The sequence below is a fragment of the Alnus glutinosa genome, chromosome 3, assembly GCF_958979055.1.
Source record: "Alnus glutinosa chromosome 3, dhAlnGlut1.1, whole genome shotgun sequence".
NCBI lineage: Eukaryota > Viridiplantae > Streptophyta > Magnoliopsida > Fagales > Betulaceae > Alnus > Alnus glutinosa.
The window spans coordinates 34,364,318-34,385,689 of NC_084888.1; the positions used below are offsets into that span (position 1 = coordinate 34,364,318).

The 21,372-nt window shown below is 38.2% G+C and overlaps 1 protein-coding gene across 1 annotated transcript; it reads left to right on the plus strand.

Moving 5' to 3' along the window:
• The first annotated feature begins 7,397 nt into the window (after positions 1 to 7,397).
• LOC133864029 (uncharacterized) lies at positions 7,398 to 20,183 on the plus strand. Its single transcript, XM_062300214.1, has 6 exons — positions 7,398 to 7,548; positions 7,814 to 7,947; positions 17,903 to 19,291; positions 19,399 to 19,467; positions 19,572 to 19,770; positions 19,921 to 20,183. Exons 2-6 carry the CDS (start codon positions 7,945 to 7,947, stop codon positions 19,989 to 19,991), a joined length of 1,731 nt encoding a protein of 576 aa, XP_062156198.1. The 5' UTR covers positions 7,398 to 7,548; positions 7,814 to 7,944; the 3' UTR covers positions 19,992 to 20,183.
• Positions 20,184 to 21,372: the final 1,189 nt, after the last annotated feature.

Consider the following 21,372-nt stretch of genomic DNA (forward strand, 5'->3'; position numbering starts at 1 on the left):
TATATATTTATTTATTTCCTGAGCTATACCCCAACGTAAAAAAAAATTCTTTGAGAGTACGTTTTTCTTTAGTTAAATATGGGATATTAACACCGGTCTTTGCGGACACGGTGGATTATAGACTCTGTTTGTTAATGCTTTTTAGAAAATATTTTTTATTTGAAAAAAGTGTTTTGATGTGATATAAATGTGAAAGTAATTTTGAGTGTTTTTGAATTGTTTGTTAGTATATATTTTTATTTTAAAAATAGAAAACAAACGGGAGAGAAGAAAAAAGGGTCATCAAACAAATATATTTATGGTTTGCTTGCTAGATATTAATTTGGCTCACCTACTCTGGACAACTTGAAGCGCATGATTCACTTACTCGAAACATATGGTCCCTAGCTGTACTTATTTCAGCCCATTTGCAGGGCTATTTATGTAACTGTATTAATTGCATGTGATTAGGGTGTTAGTTACACCCAATCATAATTTGATTTTAACAATATTAACAATCAAAGCACTATATTTGAAATAGGAAAAATTGTACCGTTGGTCCCTGTGGTATGTCATAATTATTTTTTACTCTCTATGGTTTAAAAAGTTTATGAGAGATCCCTGTGGTATGCAATAATTACAAATCGATCCCTTACGTCAAATTCTGTTAAAATTTTTAACAGATTTCGTTAAATGCCACGTCAGCACCACGTATCGTCATCTTGTTAGTGACGCGTGGCGCTGACATGTCCAATCTTAATAAAAAAATAAATAAAATACTTATTTTTTTAAAAAAAATTAAAATTCAAAAAAAAAAAAAAAAAAAACAAAAATGGGCCACCCCCTTTCCCTTTTTTTTTTTGAATTTTAATTTTTTTAAAAAAATAAGTATTTTTATTTATTTTTTAATATATATATATATATATATTTATTAAGATGGACACGTGTCGCCAATAAGATGGCGACACTTGTCGCTGACGTGTAGGGCTAACAGATTCCGTCAAATTGTGGACGGAAAATCGGCCTTGGGAGTAAAACGTAATTATTGCATACCACATGAATCTCTCATGAACTTTTTAAACCATAGGTAGTGAAAAATAATTATGGCATATTACAGGGACCAACGGTACAATTTACCCTTTGAAATAACTTAATTATATTGTATTTTGAATGAAACTATGAAAGAATATACTAACCCAAAAAAAAAAAATCAATTAATATAGCATGTATGGCGCTTTGCACATAGAACATTTTTTTCAACTCTAATTTGTTATTTATGTTGTTTTTTTATGAACAAAATAATAATTTATATAGCATATATACATGATATATAGTATAATTTCCAATTTGTAATACGGCAATATAATTTAATCATATTTACATTTGTTTTACCTTGATAATTAAAACCCAATGTAGAATGGGCCTAGTTAGTCCAATCACAACGTATTAATTTTTTTTTTAGATTCATATGCTAATTAATTTTCATCCTCTTTTTACGATACAAAAACATCACTATTTTTACCAACAAAAGTAGACTCGTTTAAAATTATTAACGATATTTTCGTAATTCAGTTTATCCTTTAAAAAAATAAAATTATTCTTATTGGAAGGATATATGGCTTTGTTAAAAGTGGGCCTAGTGGTCTAATGTCGTTCACAAGTGAGTTTACTGGGTACCATTTCTTTGGCCCAAACAGCAATACAAGATATGCTGTCTCGTACATTAAAACTAGGCCTGGCTATTGCCCAAGTATAACCGGATGTCAATCCCCAAGGGCTAAAGCACGTTTTATTTTAAAGAGAAATGCCATGAGTAGGGGTGGCAAACTTGTTGGTTCGTGTGTTGAGTTTGAATTGTGTTGAAGTATGAGTATAAAATTATTGTTGGTACAGTTTCCGGTATGGTGTGAATCTGCACGTTCCTCTGATGTTCTTCACGTCTCTCAATAATTCTGCAAAACAACAAAAACTAGGGACCCTTCCGAGGGTCCCGCTCCGATGCCTAAGTTAGCTTCTGTGAGAAAATAATGCTCTATGCATAAAATTCTGAGACTTAGTTTATACCTGGGGTATGAGCCTATTTATAGGCATAGAGGTGGAGTCAAACCTGGATTAGGACTCCTGCTCCTTGTTGATTTAGAACTGCTGTCCGAGTTCTAATTGGACTTTAATCCTTTACTAGACTTCTAACTGGATATCTTCTTAGACTTCCAATCTGATATCTTCTTAGACTTCTGATTTGATATCTTCTTAGACTTCTGATCTGATATCCTCTTAGACTTCTGATATGATCATTATTCTTATCTGTTTGGACCTATTTGACTTTTGAATCTCCTCTTTGGATCGGGTTGAGTGGGATTTATCCCCAACAGTTACCCCCCAATTCCCTTATCCGAAGCTTGCTTGAATAATGGGAATTCCATGTCTAAGGAAACCCGATCTTTGTCTCCTTCTGAAAACCTGCTAACCTGCAAAACCTGAGGGTTAAATCTTACCCCCCATTACTTTCTTGTTTTTCCTTAGGGTTTTCTCCCTGTCTCTTGGAATGGCTAACTCCTGAAAAACCTGCAAAAACCGAGGGTTAAATCCGACCCCCATTTCTTCTTTCTCTCGGCTAGGACAGATCCGAGAGTTTTCTTCTTGGTCTCGGCTAGGACTGATTCGAGACTGCTTCTTGCTCTCGGCTAGGACTGATCCGAGAAGCTCCTTCTTGCTCTCGGCTAGGACTGATCCGAGAGGCTCCTTCTCGGCTAGGACTGATCCGAGAAGTTTCTTCTTGCTCTCGGTTAGGACTGATCCGAGAGGCTCATTCTCGGCTAGGACTGATCCGAGAGGCTCCTTCTCGGCTAGGACTGATCCGAGAAGTTTTTTCTTGCTCTCGGCTAGGACTAATCCGAGAGGTTCCTTCTCGGCTAGGACTGATCCGAGAAGTTTCTTCTTGCTCTCGGCTAGGACTGATCCGAGAGGCTCCTTCTCGGCTAGGACTGATCCGAGAAGTTTCTTCTTGCTCTCGGCTAGGACTGATCCGAGAGGCTCCTTCTCGGCTAGGACTGATCCGAGAAGTTTTTTCTTGCTCTCGGCTAGGACTGATCCGAGAGGCTCCTTCTCGGCTAGGACTGATCCGAGAAGTTTTTCTTGCTCTCGGCTAGAACTGATCCGAGAGGCTCCTTCTCGGCTAGGACTGATCCGAGAAGTTGTTCTTGCTCTCGGCTAGGACTGATCTGAGAGGCTCCTTCTCGGCTAGGACTGATCCGAGAAGTTTTTTCTTGCTCTCGGCTAGGACTGATCCGAGAGGCTCCTTCTCGGCTAGGACTGATCCGAGAAGTTGTTCTTGCTCTCGGCTAGGACTGATCCGAGAGGCTCCTTCTCGGCTAGGACTGATCCGAGAAGTTGTTCTTGCTCTCGGCTAGGACTGATCCGAGAGGCTCCTTCTCGGCTAGGACTGATCCGAGAAGTTTTGGTCTCAGCTAGGACTGATCCGAGATGACCCCCCTTTCTTCTTGATCTCGGCTAGGACTGATCCGAGACTCTCGGCTAGGACTGATCCGAGACGACCCCCCTTTCTTCTTGATCTCGGCTAGGACTGATCCGAGACTCTCGGCTAGGACTGATCCGAGAGTTTTTGCCTGCAAAAGAAACAACATCAACGGGTTCCTGGTCCCTAGACCGGGAACACTCCGATGCTTAAGTCAGCTTTATTCATTTATTCTGAAAATACTTATTCCCAAAATCTGGGGAATTTTCTGTCTAGTCTGAATTAAAAATAAAAGTCTAGTTCTTTGCAAATATAAATACTAAAAAATAAAAGCAAGCCTGAAATTCCCGAGAGTCCTTTTTATGGGATCACGGGCAGATACTGCTGTTGCCTCGGCTCTCTATGCTGTGGGCTTCTGCTTCTTCGGTCCTCTCTTCTTTCTATGTCATCTCGGGGAGCATTCTCTTGATGCCTTTCGTCTAGCTGAGGACGGTCTCGGGGATAGTAATCCCGTGACTGTTGATCTCGGGGCTGATAGTCCTGATGATTCCGAGGCCTGTTATTTCCTTGATGGTTCCGTCGCTCTCCCAAGAACCGAACCAACTTGCCATTCTTTATGAATTCTTCTATTAACAACCTTAGGGTTACGCACCCCTCGGTGTAATGACCTGCTTGTTTATGGAAATCACAATACTTCCCTGCATTCCTATAAGGAGGATTACCTGGTATCTTTTGCGGTTCCCGAAACGCCGGATCTCTCTTGATCTCCATGAGGACTTCTGATATCTCGGCATTGAGAGGTGTAAAGTTGTAATCTTTGAACTTCTTTACCTGCCTCTGCTCTTCCCAATCAGCTTTCTTGAATTCTTTCCTTTTCTTTTCTGGGGCTGTCTCTCGGGGTAGTCTAGAACTGGCCATAGACTTCAGCGTCTCTTCTTGATTGATGAATTCTTCTACCTTATCCATGAGGCCCTGCAAGGTACTCGGTTGCTTCCGGATCAACTTCTTCATCAAAGGCTCCTCGGGTGAAATTCCCTGATAAATGGCAGAAAAGATCATATCCTCGGTCGGATCTTCGACCGTAGCCTTCTCTCGGTTGAACCGAGCCATAAACTCCTTAAGACTCTCATTGCCCTGCTGGTGCAATGATAGCAAATATCCCGAAGGCTTCTTCCTTGTCCGGAAAGCCAAGAACTCCGTTAGGAATATCTTGGACAATTCTTTGAACTGATCAACAGAATTCGGGGGCAGCTTCCTGAACCAGTCTCGGGCATTCCCCGCAAGAGTAAGAGGGAAGGCCCGACATGCTACTTCATCGGGTGTCCCGTGAAGGTCTAGATGAGCTTTGAAATTCTCTAGGTGATCCAAGGGATCTCTGTCTCCTGCATAACTTAGAATTTGGGGTACCTTAAACTTATCGGGAAGCTGATAGTCTGCCACCCGTCTGGTGAAGGGTGAGTCTGTACCCATTAGGAGCTTGTCCACCATTACGGATCTGCCTTTGTCCTTTGTTTCCATCTCCATGTCCGTGCACCTTCTCTCCAGCTCGGCAATAATTCTGCTCAGATCTCCTTGATGGTCATCCTCCCTCCGAGGATTAATGTTGCTATTGTGATCTTCTTCCTCACGCTCATCCCTGTTCATCTCGGGATTGGGCTGTCTCTGCCTCATGCGTAACAATTATGCATTTAAGTCTTCAATCTGGGCTTCCAACGCTGCTATGCGATCTTGATCTCCACCCCCCGGGGGAGGGTTCGGTGGAGGCTGCTGATTATTCTGAATAACTGGCTCCATTCGAACTATGGGCTCTCGGTTGGTCTGGCTTCCGGAACGTGTGTTCATCACCATGCTGGATCTTATTTTTCTTTTATGAGGAACGAAAAATCGTTCCCACAGACGGCGCCAAACTGTTGGTACAGTTTCCGGTATGGTGTGAATCTGCACGTTCCTCTGATGTTCTTCACGTCTCTCAATAATTCTGCAAAACAACAAAAACTAGGGACCCTTCCGGGGGTCCCGCTCCGATGCCTAAGTTAGCTTCTGTGAGAAAATAATGCTCTATGCATAAAATTCTGAGACTTAGTTTATACCTGGGGTATGAGCCTATTTATAGGCATAGAGGTGGAGTCAAACCTGGATTAGGACTCCTGCTCCTTGTTGATTTAGAACTGCTGTCCGAGTTCTAATTGGACTTTAATCCTTTACTAGACTTCTAACTGGATATCTTCTTAGACTTCCAATCTGATATCTTCTTAGACTTCTGATTTGATATCTTCTTAGACTTATGATCTGATATCCTCTTAGACTTCTGATATGATCATTATTCTTATCTGTTTGGACCTATTTGACTTTTGAATCTCCTATTTGGATCGGGTTGAGTGGGATTTATCCCCAACAATTATATTCGTCAATTTTAATATGATAAATTTAATTAAATGGGTTAGACTCATTAACTAGAATCCGCTAATTTTGTTTTGGGTTCGTATCGAGTTTGCAGATCGTGTAAAAAATTATTAGCTCTAAATGTCGCATGGTTGGTATGAGTCGTTTTAAGGTATGTGCATAAGACTATATAAGTAAAGCTTAACCCTACCCATTTAATTAAACATGCTAGACTATTTAACTCATAACCTTCTAATTTTGTGTTATGTTCGTATTGAATTCGCGGATGGTGTTGAAAATTAACATCCCTAATTATGAGTACTCCTAAAGTTACTTTTACAGCTCGACTCCACGACGTGTCACTGCTACCTCATGTTGCCACGTCAAGAAAAAAAAGAAAAAAAAGAGGGCCTCCAAAACTAAAACCTAGTATCCCTTTGCAGTGCATGTACGTGATTTTTTCCCGACACTCTCTACCATAATTTTGAAAAAACAAAAAAAAAAACTATCCATTTCGAACGCCTCTCTCTCCATTACTGCTTCTCTCTCATTTTGAAAATTTCAATATTTCGAATTCATACCACTCGCCTCCCCCTAGCTCAAGAGAACGAAGTGGAGCTCACGTGTTTTTCTTCAAATTGAATCGGATAAATTCCTTTTAATTTAGTCTATTAAATTGATATACGTCTTTAAAGTATTTGATATTCGCGTATTCTAAAAATAAATGTCAATTTAATTTCCTTCAAATTTATCCAAATTCTTGGTGACAGTAAACCAACTAATATTTTTGGCTACTGTCATTATTATGTTAATGGGTGGTAAATAAAATGTTACCATGTTAGAGCATCACATGCATGCTCATTTACCTTAATCTCCCCATCACTAAGCCGTATTTGGAAGGCAATTAATATCGATATCTGTCTGCCAACTGTTTAGCTTTAGCTTTTAAACTGCTCATTAACTCTAATTGCTGGAAGCTAAGTAAAAACTACTCACAGCAATGAATGTTAAGGAGTTAAAAGGGCTAAGATCTCCTGCGCCGACGATAACATGAATGATAAAACAGCGAGATCTGAACCCCTTGTTTAACTGGGGAAGACACGTGGCATTATGCGGAGAAAAATCCTTGGGTTTTTTTATCATCTGATTCTATTTTTTTTTTAAAAATAAATCATATTTTATTTAACTTTTTTTTAAATAAGTTATATTTTATTCAATTTTTTTAAAAAAGCCAGCTTCAAAATTTGCAAAGAGAATAAAAATTCAATTTTAATTTAAAAAATTTAACATTCAAACAGAGCATCGGGCTCACAGCGCTTCCTCCATGCATCACATGCATACGATTATCCGTTCAAAGTCGGGAGCACAATATAGGCACACGTGAAAACCTATAAAGAACCAGCACGTGGCATATCAGGTTCGTATGGTAAGCTTTACTTGAATGCATTCACACATATGCTTCCTCCATATATGGTATAGTTTAAACGGTCACGATTCTATAAAACCCACTCGTGGGCCCACAAAATCCCACGTGGGCCGTTAAGATGAACCCCACCGTAAATGGAAATGGTACAGAGCTCCATACAATGTCTCTCGTCATAGTTAAAGCACAAACAAGCTCAGAGATAATCTCAAGTCCTTTTCTCATGGTCTGTGTTTCTGTCTCCGTCGTGTAGCCGCCGGAAAATCCTCCCGGCAAATACCCGGCGAAGGTAATTTCAACCCAGAACCCTCTCATTCATCTCAATTTTTATGGCTTGGCCTCCATTGCCACATCTTAGTGCACATATATAGATATACGTACTTAGTGTGTGTATAGGTTTTGAAATTCACTCTGATCGCTTTGGGTTTCACTTCTCTCTAAACGATGCGTTTTGATCTTTCTAAATCGTTGAATGCATGCCGTATGTGATCGAAGCTCGATTTCTTGGGTGTGGAATTGTTTTTTGAAGTGTTAGGTTTTGCTGTTGTTTGTAGATTGAATTGGCGAGGCTTTGAGCTGGTCTTTGCGTGCTTTGTGGGGTTTATGGGCAAAACGACGTAGTGAAGGATCAAGTTTTGTGAGAGTGGGCTGGCTCAGTGAGTATTGCTTTGGCTGGGATCATAAAATGGTAGGCCCGGAACTCTGATCGAAGCTTTTGCATGCAAATGCTCTGTTGGATTACTTTGGTGATATTGTGTTGATTTTCTTTCGCGCTCAAGAGGTTTTCTTTGGCTTTGTCAATGTTGGAAATTGTGTCAATTTATGGTACTGCATGTGGTGTATTTTTCGATTGCTACTGCTATGTTTTATTTCGTTTGGTTGAATATTTTTGTACTTCTTTGGGATTTAAAGGGTGTTCCTTTGTGTTGGGTTTTAGGATTTAAAGACTATAAGTTAATGGGCTTATGATATTTTTGTATCCATTGGTTGAATCCCCAGTTTGTCCATTTTTCTGTGAATATAATAATTATTTGTCCGGGATATTCGATAACGGTGACCATGTTATGATTCAATTACGTTGTCTCTTTAATTATTACAAAGCCGCATTACTTGGTCTATTTATTCAAAAATTAGCACAATAAGTAGATGGTATAATGATGTAAATCTCTTCCTTTTTGCCATTTATAAAGAACCGTTTCACCTTCAATTTCCTTTTTATAGGATAAATTAAATGACTTGTTGACAGTGATTTTCTTGTGTGGAGGTAATGTTTTCCTGTTTATAGTATATAATGTGGTCCTATTTATGGTATATAAGTAACTGGAATTATAGGTAACAACGAATAGACTATTTGACCCCATTTGCAGATATTTTCTTGAAGCTTTTTTTTTTTTTTTTTTTAAGTAGCAATCGAGATATTATTAAAAGCGTAAGGGGCACCAAGTACACATGAAGTATATAGGAAAAAACACCGAGCTAGCTAGAAGAATAAAAAAGAACAAGGAAATCATGATAACTAAACACCAAAGGAGAAACAAATGCAACTGTCTCAAGATAAAGAGAATAACATTGTATATGGAAATTTGGTAATTAGATGAGATTTCATAACTCTCATTATAGAGTTGTAAAGAAGGAAGAAGCGATGTAGTTATCTATAACAATCAATTAGAGAGATGACTTCCCCTAAGTTAGACTGACTAGACATGTCTCTAACCTGAGACATGCAGTTTTTAGATGAGATACTTGAGCAAATCTTCTTCTTCTTCTTCTTCTTCTTCTTTTTTTGAATAATAACTCATTAGAAGAAAGAAAAGCTATTGCACATGAAAAGTATACAAGAGAAGCAACCACCCTATTGGGGTCAAAAAGTTAAGGAGTTAACAAGATCTACAAGTTTAGAGGAAGAGAAATTAGGAACAAAAGTTACAACCCGATCTAAGAGGACACTCAAACAGGAGGATTTTAGTTGAAGCATGTTAGACTCACGGTCCTCAAAAAGACGTCGATTTATTTCTTTCCAAATGCTCCACATTAGAAGAGTAGAGATGACTTTCCGTATGGCCTCTTTGGATTATCCCCGCCCGCAACCCAGGTACATATGGAATATACAAGAGAAACGCTTAATTAGGAAAAGAAAAAAGAATAAGAAAATCATTAAAGCTAAACACTAAGGGAGCTAAGTATACAGCTGTCCAAGTAAAAAGAGAATAAAAGAAGAAGGTCTTGAGCTCCTCTAACGTCCTTTCTTGGTCCTCAAAATTTCTATCATTTCGTTCTCTCCACAAGCACCACAAAAGGCAAGAAGGCATCATCCTCCACACAATAGTACTCCGAAAGCATGCACCCGTCCACTAGCAAACGAATAAATCAACCACCCGATGCGGCATAACCCAAGACAGCCAAAAGTGGCTGAAAATAGCATTTCATAAGGCGCAAGCAACCTCACATTGAAGTAGCTCTACAATATTGTTAGGCATGACCCACGATACTCCAAATAAGATGAGAACCAAATGCCATTTCTCGTTAGTAAACTCACAATGGAAGAGGAGGCGGTTTACAGTCTCTTTGCTTTTCTTGCAAAGACAACACTAATTGATAAGGGTAAGAGCCCACCTCCTAAGGTTATCAGTTGTAAGAATTTTACCCAAAGCCGCCGGCCAAGTGAAGAAAGCAATACGAGGTGGAGCCTTCACCTTCCAAACACTCTTCCAAGTAAAAAGGAAGACTGACCAGATTTTTAAGTATAGTAATAGCTCTTCACTTCAAACCCATGATTACGATTTGGGGACCGCAACATTTTATGTCTCTCTCGGAAGGGTTTTTGATGAGTAAAGAGATACTTGAGCAAATTTGCCCATGCTCGGGAGCACCTTTTGCTTGCAAAGTGATCAAGTCTTTCCGGGAGTTCCTTCCACAATCATAATTCTATCCACTTTCTCACTGGATTAGGATTACTGAAAAGTGACAGTGGATAAGTTCTAGCCCTCTCCCACTCCATGTTAGATTGCTTAAAGATTGTGAAACTATTGAAAAGGTGGACATCCGGTTGTTATTGCTATTATCAATCTATTGTATTTGATATTCAACAACCTAGTGTTTCATCAAATTGCAAGGATAGACCTCCTAGAGTTTCTTATGAAAAGCTTCATATCACGATTGATGGGTCAAGTTGGTGGTTAGTGATTTGTGGTTGTTTATTTTCCGGATACCAGGCAAACCCTAACCCTTTCTTCAATAATCTCAAAGCATTTAGCAACCACTTTTTATACATGAAAGTCCATCACAGAACAAGTTTCCTAATCTTTCATATATCGATAAAAGTCAATTTCTGGTACAAACATGTCGCTAGAGCTGCATTGTTCGCATTTATAACCAAATAAACTAAAAGCTAGTGCAAAAGGGGTTGTTGAGAGAGAAACATTAAAGAGATGGACCAAGTGAGTAGGACTTTGAATTAGAGAAAGGAGTTTATCATGATTTTGAACCTGCCACTAAGTAAGCAAATGATTATTTTTTTTCTTAATTAATTTTTCAGAAATTAATGTTGTGCATTAAAGGTTAATTCTACCTCATTGATTCTGTGATCTTTCCTCGAGCTATCATAACGAAAACCTTTTTCTACTCAGTTCCAATAGATCATCTATATGGTAATAATTCACCCTTGGTGACTCACATGAAAATTTCAATATCTGATTTCAATATGTCAAATCATTTTTGTTGAATTGGAGTTAACCCATTCAAAAGCAAGCTAGATTTCAGCAACTTGGATCCAACCCTATAACAATTAGGTTGAATTTTGGGTCTTTGGGATCAATCAACCTAATCCATATTCTTTTTCTCGTAAGTGTTCTCTCTTGTATACTTCCTGTGTATTGGGTAGCGCCCTTTCGCTCTTAATAAATTTCGATTACTTATTAAAATAAAAAAATCAACCTAATCAATCTTATTTCTGTAAGGAAAAAAAGAATACCATCTATATACTTTCTTTTGACTTTTAACAATATGGGTTTTTGGGAGAATTTGGAAGATGAAGAAGAGGGAGGGGAGAGCAAATCCTGATGTTTGATTGAGAGGATAAAGAAGAGGGGGAAGGAGATAATTTTTATTTTTTTTGGGGTGGGGGAAGTTCCCAAATGGGCACAACAAAACTAAGTTGTGCAATATTGGGCGGTTTACAGAAAATCCCCGTTTTGGATAGTTGTTTGCTGTGAAATTGAGTAGATTGGGAATAAAAGGAACTTATGTGTTTAGGGCAAGATTTTTTGGTCACTTTTTCTGACGATCCCCACTGAGCCAGGACAACTGCTAGAGTTTTCAGTGTCCTCAGGCTTGAGATTTAATGAGTTGACATTGAGCTAGGATTCTAAAAGTTGTGAGTACCTCAGGCTTGGCCTAGGGACTTGGGAACTGTGTTGGTAATTGGATCAAAACCATAAAACAAATGTGGCTTTATTGTAACCAGTAATTAATTGGTGCTTTAGAATATCTATGCGATCATTTCCCATTGGGGAGCTCAAACATCAATTATAGGCCACAACTTGAAAGAAGTTGACGTGAACGTTAGTATGCTTTTTATATGCTTAATCAGCATGCAGAAGAATGCAAGGCTCTTCCATTTTGCACATCTTTTCACACTATAAAATCATACTCATTATGAAAACAATTATTGAAATATCTAGAATGCATTAATTATTCTAATTATTACCTAGTTTGGAGTTTAGCACGGAACATTTGCTTGAGTTATTTGAGCTACCTAGTTTGGAGCTTTAACTTGATCCACTTAACTTGCTAAATCTGCTTCACTATGCTTTAACTAGGTGGAGCTTGAGCTTCTTAATTCATTTAAAGGCCTTAAATATATAAAAAGGATTAATTGGAAAGTGATGAGTTTCTTTCCTATGAGCTCTTGTGAAATCTCCCTATCATGCAAAAATATTTCCAAAATCCCAGGAAACGTGCCGTACTGTTCAATGGAAGACCTACAAGGATCTTACTGTGGCCAAGTAACATATGTGGAGATCTCACAAATGGATAAAGGATATGATATTTCCTCTTTTTAAATACAGTTTGACTAGAAATCCCACCTACTTTTTCATGCCCAAAGTACCTCAAGATGTAAGAAGAGGGAAGAGGGAGCCCATGTGGTAAGGCGACTTTGTTTGAAGTTTGTTTTGTGAAATTCGATTGTAGTATAACTAATTTTGTGAAGTGGTAACTGAAAGTTGGCACATATTGATCAAGTTTTCACAAATGATGTGGTTCCCCCCTCTCTCTCTCTCTCTCTCTCTCTCTCTCTCTCTCTCCTCCCATAAAATTAAAATAGAGAGACTGAGAGAATGTAAAACATTGAAGAAAAAAAAGGCCAAAAAAGCCAATGTATTGGGTTAAAAAGGAAACCGAGAGCGTACAACATGTATGTCGAACTATGCATATCCTCCATACCAAAAAGGAAGGAATAAAGGAATCCTTTAAATTGATCTAGGTTACTATAAGGAATCCTTGAAAGTGATCTAGGTCACTGGTGTGTAGGTCGAGAGCACATATGTTGGAGAAGAATTATGGCACCTCCAGAACATTTGTTTGTGTATAAAACGAAGAAAGATACTCAAACTTAAGCATGATTGCTGAGTTTTGTAAAAAAGTCTACATAATTCGTGGACTGAGAACTCATCGTCACGTTAGATGCTTGAATTATGACACCTAAAAAGCGATTCATTCATGAGTACTAAGAAATAAACTAACGTGATGGATCAGCCTCAAACATATGACAGGTCTCAACAAGTGATGCTTTCCATCTTATATGAAACTCCCATTTTGTTAGAAATTGATGCCGCCAAGGCTTTGTGTTTGTGAGAGTTTCTAGAGCTTCACCTTCATCTTTAGCTAGATGCAAGTTTAAGAGCAATGATATGAACTTGATAATATCTCTTTGTTTCTCTTATAAAAAAAAATAAAAAAATAAAAAAAATAAAAAAAATCAAATAATATCTCTTTGTTTCTTTTGTGAGATCCCTTTGTTATTGTAGTAAGATTAGTTGTGATCATGCTTTTAGTAGTTTAACTATAAAAGTAATTTATACTTCAACCAAATAAGGTTTAGGATAAAATATTCTGGCATATGTCATAATAGGTTGTAAAATCCGTTTGTATCATTATTCATTATTGTTTAATTAATAAATATACTTAACCTCCGCTGGCAACATAAAAAAGAAGGAAGTAATCAAATAACATTTTTTTCAATCTTATTCCAAGTTTATTGGGGCCAACCACCTTATATGGATGCTTCAATAGTGTGAAGTACTTCGCTTTCATGACCTAATATGGATAATGGGTATATTAGTGTTTCCAATGAAAAGGGTAGAGAACTCCCTTGTTTGCTAGAATTTCCTGAAAGATACTTTCTTATAATGTCGAAATAATTACAAATGAGTGAATTTCCATTTGAAACACATTACATCACACATACATCCTCAGCTATGGAAGAAGGGAATACCAAGTATTAAGAAAGGGGAAAAAAAAAAGAAAAAAAAAAGAAGAAGAGAAAAAGATGGAGAACCTTTGCAATTCAACCATGTTCTCATGTCCAAATTTTTTTTTTTTGATAAGAAAACACACACTAGACTCATGTCCAAATTTTTAAGATGTGGGCAAATCCATAACCTGGTTCAATCTAACACCTAAAGAGTGAAGCTGATTCTATGTCACTTACGAGCCAAAAATACTATGGCCACATGCAATTATTAAATCCTTGCATTTAAATGTGCGTTCAATGTCCTTTTTATTTAGTTTAGCTTGCACTTTTTCACCATTGCTTGTGTTGTGCAGGGGTACATTTACTGTGGCACTCTAATAATTTTCTGTTATCTACTCAAACATTGAACAGTGAGTTTGCTTTGCTTTGACAACCGATCCTAGTAAAAAACGAGCCAAGTTGAGTTGAGTTGAGTTGAGCCCTACCAAAGTTCATATTAGTGAGTTCAAACACTTGAACCAAGCTTGAACTTAAATGGAGTTTTGAATAGCCTGATCAAGTTTGCCATGCAATCTTTATTAAATGTTTGATATTGGCTTCACATTCTCACTTGCTCTAGTCAAACGTGCTTGTAAGAGTCAAAGCTCAACTCAGAACTAATACCTTATTTTTAACTTTCTATATGTATGTGTGTGTGGGATTTATGCTTAAGTAAATTAATTAAGGTTTGAACGCAAGTATTCTTTGCTCTAAGGCTTGGAGTCAAATACTTTCCTTTGCTGAACCCTTTAAAGTGAACAATCCTAAGTGTTAAATATGTTTAATAATAAGTGAACTATAAATCTATTCCGGTGGCTAGTGTATGAATGAGCGTAAATTTCTTTGGCCAAGCTGATCTGAGTCGCATGATGGTTAAGCTCACTCAAAGGTACGGTGATCTAAAAACTTGATTTAATGTTGGCCCATTTACTGATGATCGAGCTCGAGCAAGCCTCAAGACAAGCTGATTATGAGCTGAACTTAAGCTGCTTGGATAATTTCACACCCTAACCACTCACTTTGGTAACCACATCTATAACTCCCCACCGCTCACCTAAAACAACCGGGTTTTGAAATCAGGAAGTCTGGTTGTAGCTTGACATATTTAGCCAAAAGAAGTGGGGAATGCCACCAAGCAGGTCCAAATGTTCATTACTATTTTTTTTGCACTTAATTCTGATGTAATTATACCATTTACTCCCCTGGTTATGTTTCTGTTATTTTGCTCTGTAAAACTTGATGATTGAAAATTTAAAATACTTGGTTCGTATTTATAACGGAAAATAAATACAATTGAATAAGTTAACTTAAAACTTGAAGGAGATAAAAGTAGGTGGTTCAAATATATATATTTATTCATCTTTCCATAGGACACATCTCTACATCCTGTGAATTAAATTTCTGCTTCATTGAGTTAAAAGTGTCTTTATCTGTGCCATAAATAACCTTCTCCATATCCTAAAACCAAATATGAATTCTTTTTAGATAAATCTGAACTGACTTCAGATTACGAAAGTAGCTGTCACTTGTCTTAGTTGTAGATGATATGGTAGTGTACTTATAGAGTTGAAAAGTTCTTGTAGTAATACCAAACTCAATACTGGGATTAAAAAGTATTTAGTTCATTGTTTGATTTTATTTTATTGCTTTCTCCAATTGTAAATATGTGAATTGTTCAAACAAAATTCATTAAATTGTTGCTGATAATTTCTGTGTTTACCAAAATATTTGAACCGAATCCATAATTTCTGATACTTGAATATCTTTTTGAGATAGTTATGCAATAGTAATATGCATTGAATACCATATTGTCTAAGCGAGTGATTGATATAGTAGTAAATGAGCAAGATTTTGTTCCATGATTGGGAAATGTATTACATGCCATGTGTATAGCTTGGGCATGTGAAATGGAGTTAAGTTTGGAAGCATCTATTAACATTTCATTCTCATTACTAGCCAAGTGTCGCTGGATTCAAGGACCAGTTATTGACAAATTACATTTAAGAGTTTGTTGGCTATGCAGTAAAATCTTAATTTGGGGAAAAAAATCTAGTTCATTAGATTTATCTGGCAGACCTGGCTGGGAACTTTTGCATTGGGGTGGAAGGAACGCAATGATAGGCAGTTTGAGGATAAAGAAAAAGCCACTGAGGAACTCATTTCCTTTTTCTTTCATTCTTTGTACTCTTGGTCGGCTGCGTTCCTCGCACCTTTATCGTTTAGTTTTAATGATTTCCTTGTATTGTTTTCTTCTTCCTCTTAGATGTCTTTCTTGTATACTTCCTGTGTACTTGATTGCGCTTTGCGCTTTTTAATGATATTTCTCTTACTTATCAAAAAAAAACTTCTGCATTGGATTTTAACATTGTGATGAGAAACCTTATCTCATTGGAAACAATATGGTTTGAAGGTGTCTGAGGTCAATGAATTCTAACTAATTCCTGAGAAAAATTATCAGATCTAGCTATTGTTTCCCTGTTTTATGCCAAACAGCATTCTTGTTTGCCTAAAAAAAATGGAACCTTGATGTGTGATGTCAATGTGGTTGATGTTGACAAAGATTTCAACAAACTATGCATGGCAGTAAGATTTCTGGGTACTCTTGTAATGGAATTTAGGCAGCCTTCAGGTTTTGAAAAGGCTAAAGCCATGGAAGGCAAGATTACAAAGTACTGTGCAGAAGGATCATCCTATTGTTTGCGATCAGAATTGGGAGAAGGATTGTTGGAGTATCGAGGCAGAGCTCTGGGGGAAGATCTCCGAGGTGTATCCGTTGGTGACTAAAGAACAGAGACAGAAGCATCGGGAGATTTGGGGTGAGATGATTGAGAACAAGAAACGCGAGAGTAAGAGGGAGCTTCGGAATCTACAAAGTTCCGTAAATTACGGAGACATCAAAGCTTCTTCGAGGTGTAGGAGAGACAAGGCCAATAGGTCGTAGGGTTGGTTGCTTTGAGGGTTTTTTTGTGGGTTGTTCTCAGGTTTTCTTGGTGTTTTGGGTGCTGTTTGGTTTCTTTTGCGGGTAGTATTTTAGTTGGTTCTTTGTTTTCTAGGTTTTGACTTGGGGGCTGTTTCCTGGGTTTTTTTTCTGGTTTTTCGGGTTGGCTGTGGTTCTCCTGTGTATACTTCCTGTGTACGTAGGGGCGCCTTACGCTTTCTTTTCAATGAAATCTACTTACTTATAAAAAAAAAAGGGCTTTCCTTCAAGTCAGTTGTGCATTATGCCAAGATTTTGCTTTGGGATATAACCAAACCGATTTGGACAGATTCTCGTTGAAGTTTTTGAGTAATTTTCATGATTAGAAGAGCATCTCAGTTCGGAATTCTAGGGTTGTAGTATATAAACTCTGGATGAAGCAAGTGTGGATGCTAAAAGTAACTATTATCTATCCTATTGCTGTGGACCGCCCTGAAATATTGTGGAGCATTTCAGGTAGCATTACTGCATAAGTCAGAAAAGTTTCACCACTTCATTCAATTTCACTCTGAAATGACTATATGAAAGGCTGACTAGTTTCTAGAGATTTAACTTGATGCAAGGGGCAAGACACGGATTTTATTTTTATGTTATTTTATTTAGGTCTAATAATTGGGTTATTAGTATTTAGTTTTATGTTTTATTTAATTTCCAAGAGTTAAGGGTATTTTTGGTAATTCAATAAATGGGTGTTGCCCTAGGTTGAGTCGTTAGTCTATTTAAGTGTGTTTTTTACTCTAATGGAGGCAAACTTTGATGGAATAAAATAAATGTTGAATTGCTTCGCCTTCTCTCTTTCTCTGCCCCTAGCTTCTCTTTCTTTCTCCCTTCCCCTCTTTTAGCTTCATTCTCCTCTCTTTTCCCTACTTTCACCGTGTGATTTCTTTGTGAATATTGTTGTCCTGCATCTTAACTAGTGTGATCTTTTGTACTAAAATGCGGTATTCTGTAGATGGCTGGTCTGCTTGTCTTATTGGTGCAATTAGTTTGATGAACATGAAATCTGTGTTGATCATATACCTATAATAATAATAATAAGAAAAAAAAAACATGAAATCTGTGTTGAGACAGGCTTCTCATTTCTCCTCTTAAGCTAGTGATTATTTTAAGATTGTACATTCTCCATCAACCTTTCTAAGCTGTTGCTATTGGCAGTCCTTTCAGCACAAAAGCTTTTGGATGCCCAGGGATGCTGGGTGTCTAACTGATGGAGAAATGGGTTGCGATAGTTCTTCCAGAATTGATCCAAAGCGTGGTCATCAGTGGTTTATGGATGCCAGTGGACCAGATCTATTCAACAACAAGAAGCAAGCTGTAGAAACTGTCGATGGAAGACCAGTTTCAGGAGTTGCACATATGAATGTTTTTCCATGGGATAACAGTCCTAGCTTCCAATCTGTTCCGGGGCAATTCACTGACCGCCTCTTCGGACCTGAGCCTTTACGGACTGTCAATCTGGTTGATAGGAATATTTCTTCTGTTGGAAGTGGAAATATGGTTATGGGAATAAAAGGTTTTGAGAATCAGTATGGAAAAGATCCTTCGGTGGATTTGTCTATGTCTCATTCCATTGAAGATCCATCATCATGCCTGAGTTTTGGTGGAATAAGAAAAGTTAGAGTCAATGAAGTTAACTCTGACAATGGCATGTCTGAATCTATAGGGCACACCTACAGTAGGGCTGATAACAGTATAATATCTATAGGTGCCTCCTATAGTAAGAATGACACAAATGCCATATCGTTGGGCACTACTTACAACAATGGGGATGAAAATGCCATCTCGATGGGCCCCACCTTCAGTAAGGCAGAAAACAATTTCATGTTGATTGGGAACACCTTCAATAAGGGAGATGACAATTTCATAACAAAGGGTCACAACTATGGCAAGACAGACAATAGTATGTTATCAATGGGTCAGCCCTTTGACAAGGGGGATGGAAATTTTATATCCATGGGTCAGTCGTTTGAAAAGGGAGATAGCAGTGTCATATCATTGGGTGCCTCCTGTACCAAGGGGCATGAGAATTTTATCACAATGGGTGGTAAAGCCAACGAGAATTTTATATCAATGGTGCCATATAAGGGGAGTGACCATATCATATCAATGGGTCCAACCTATGACAAGGCAGATTCCAACATTTTATCAATGGGATCTCCCTATGACAAAGGAGATTGCAGCGCTCAATCTATGGGTCACAACTATAATAAGGGTGAGAGCAATACCATATCTTTTGGAGGGCTTCATGATGAACCTGAGACAGATCCCTCTGGCGGGATCATTAGTAGCTATGATTTGTTGATGAGTACTCAGAACTCAGCACAAGCTTCAGAAGTATCAGGCCAGAAGGATCTGGTTGAAACTAATGCTGATCCAGTTGTAAATGATGCTCAAAAAGCTAAACCTGATGCCAACCCTAGGAATAAGGAGCCAAAGACAACTAAGAAGGTTCCTCCTAACAACTTCCCTTCAAATGTCAAAAGTTTGTTGTCTACTGGTATGTTTGATGGGGTCCCTGTGAAGTATGTTTCCTGGTCGCGTGAGGTATGTTTATTCTTCTATGTTACTTTGCCATATTTGCAAAGCTGATTTAACTTTCTGAACCTCTTGGTACTTTTATTTTGACATGCTTAAAATTTTATGTTTGGCAGAAAAATCTTAAAGGAATTATTAAGGGAACTGGGTATTTGTGTTGCTGTGACAGCTGCCAGCTCTCCAAGGTAAGCAACTTACATTGCTTTTCAGCTTCTTTGAGGAAAGTGGACTAAAGAATGTTCAATTTGAGTTTAATGATCAAGCTGGTATTTTGGATTGCACTCTGCAGTCTCTAAATGCTTATGAGTTTGAGCGTCATGCTGGTTGCAAGACCAAACACCCGAATAATCACATTTATTTTGAGAATGGAAAGACCATCTATGCTGTTGTTCAAGAGCTGAAGAACACTCCTCAGGAGATGCTGTTTGATACAATTCAAAATGTGACAGGTTCTCCAATTAATCTGAAGAATTTCCGGATCTGGAAAGGTAATGCAGGTTTTTACTTTTAAGTGATTGCTTTGGCACAAACATGAAAGATCATTTTCTTCCTCTTCATCGTCTCTGCGTAACTAGGTGAAGTTAAATATTTGTTATTCTCTCTCATATGATTTTTCTGTCTTCCTCCTGTAATCTCAGCATCATATCAAGCTGCCACCCGTGAACTTCAGCGTATCTATGGAAAGGATGAAGTTATCATGCCATCCTGAGATGAAAACCCTTCCTTTCTGACGTTTTTGAGGTTGTGAATATGTGATCTGCGCATAGCAGCATACAACCTATAGAATATATAGAGTCAGTGGGGATTTTAATAGTTTGAGCTGATTCATGTTTATAAATATTTTGGGTTTTTTAACTTTTTGCAAATTAAAATTTTAATTTAATTTTGGATTTTGGACATTTGGATTATCTGTCGGATGTGTCTGATTGGAGCACTAGAGGTGCTTTCTTCTGTGTTAGTTGTGTTATTCGTGGTGGTAAAAGAATTTCTCTAAGCAATGGGGCAGGTTAGGTGCGTGGTCAGAGTCGATACTGTTTGGCTCTTTGGGAAGTGAGAATTTATTCTATTTAACAAGAAGAAATATTTCCTGCATAAAATGGGAAAATATTTTCAATTATTTTTTAGGAAAATCATTTGTTTTCTATTGTTTGGTAGAGACATGAGAAAATCATGTCGAAAATATTTCGGGTGTTTGGTTGGCATGAAAGATGTTTGCATACCACAATCAGAAAGAAAAAAGAAAAAGAAAAAGAAAGGAGTTTTGGGGGGAGGGGTGGTTGCAAAGGGAGGAGAGCGGAAGTCACAAAGTGGGGGGGGGGGGGGGGGGGGGGGGTGGTGGGGGTTTGGCCCCAGGGTGGGGGTCTGGCCCCAGGGTGGGGGTCTTCAGGATGAAGAGGTGGGGGTGGCAGGGGCGGAGGGGATTGTGATGTTGAGATGGGGGATCGTTCTTGAGATGGAGTTTGTATCAAGGGGGTTGCGACGGGGCAAGGGGCCGGCTGACGATGGGCAAAGAGGGTGGCATTAGGGGAGGAGGAAATGAACAAAGAATAATATGAACTTGGCCATTCATATAGAATAAGTAGAACCCAGATTCCAATATTGTTGTCTTTTTCATTTTTTTTTTTTTCCAGCCGCTGTTCACTCCATTTCAGGCCCAGTATGTGTTTGTTTGCAATCCCTGTAGTTACAGCAGCATTCTAGGATGAAGCCACATCTTTATTGGGCCTTTGGTCAAATCAAGCTGATTTTTGGGAGTGGTTGACCCACCCAAGTGGCCGAAGGGACGGTTTTACCGCTCTTTGGTTCTTGAATTTCCTCCGGAATTGGTTTTTACCAATCTTTTTTTTTTTACATGTCCACACAAAAGGAGGAGGGGGATTCGAATTAGGATTTCCGCTTCATGAGGCGTGGTCCTAACCCATTGAACCACCTTTGGGGACGGTTTTTACCAATCTTGCAAACAGACATTTCCGCAGAATCAATCTTTTTGTATCATCTTTGGCTAAATCCTAGTTCCCCCATTCCTTGCCCAAACACTAATTTGAGGCGTAAGGTTTATCATACGTCCATATCTACACTGATCTTAGCTG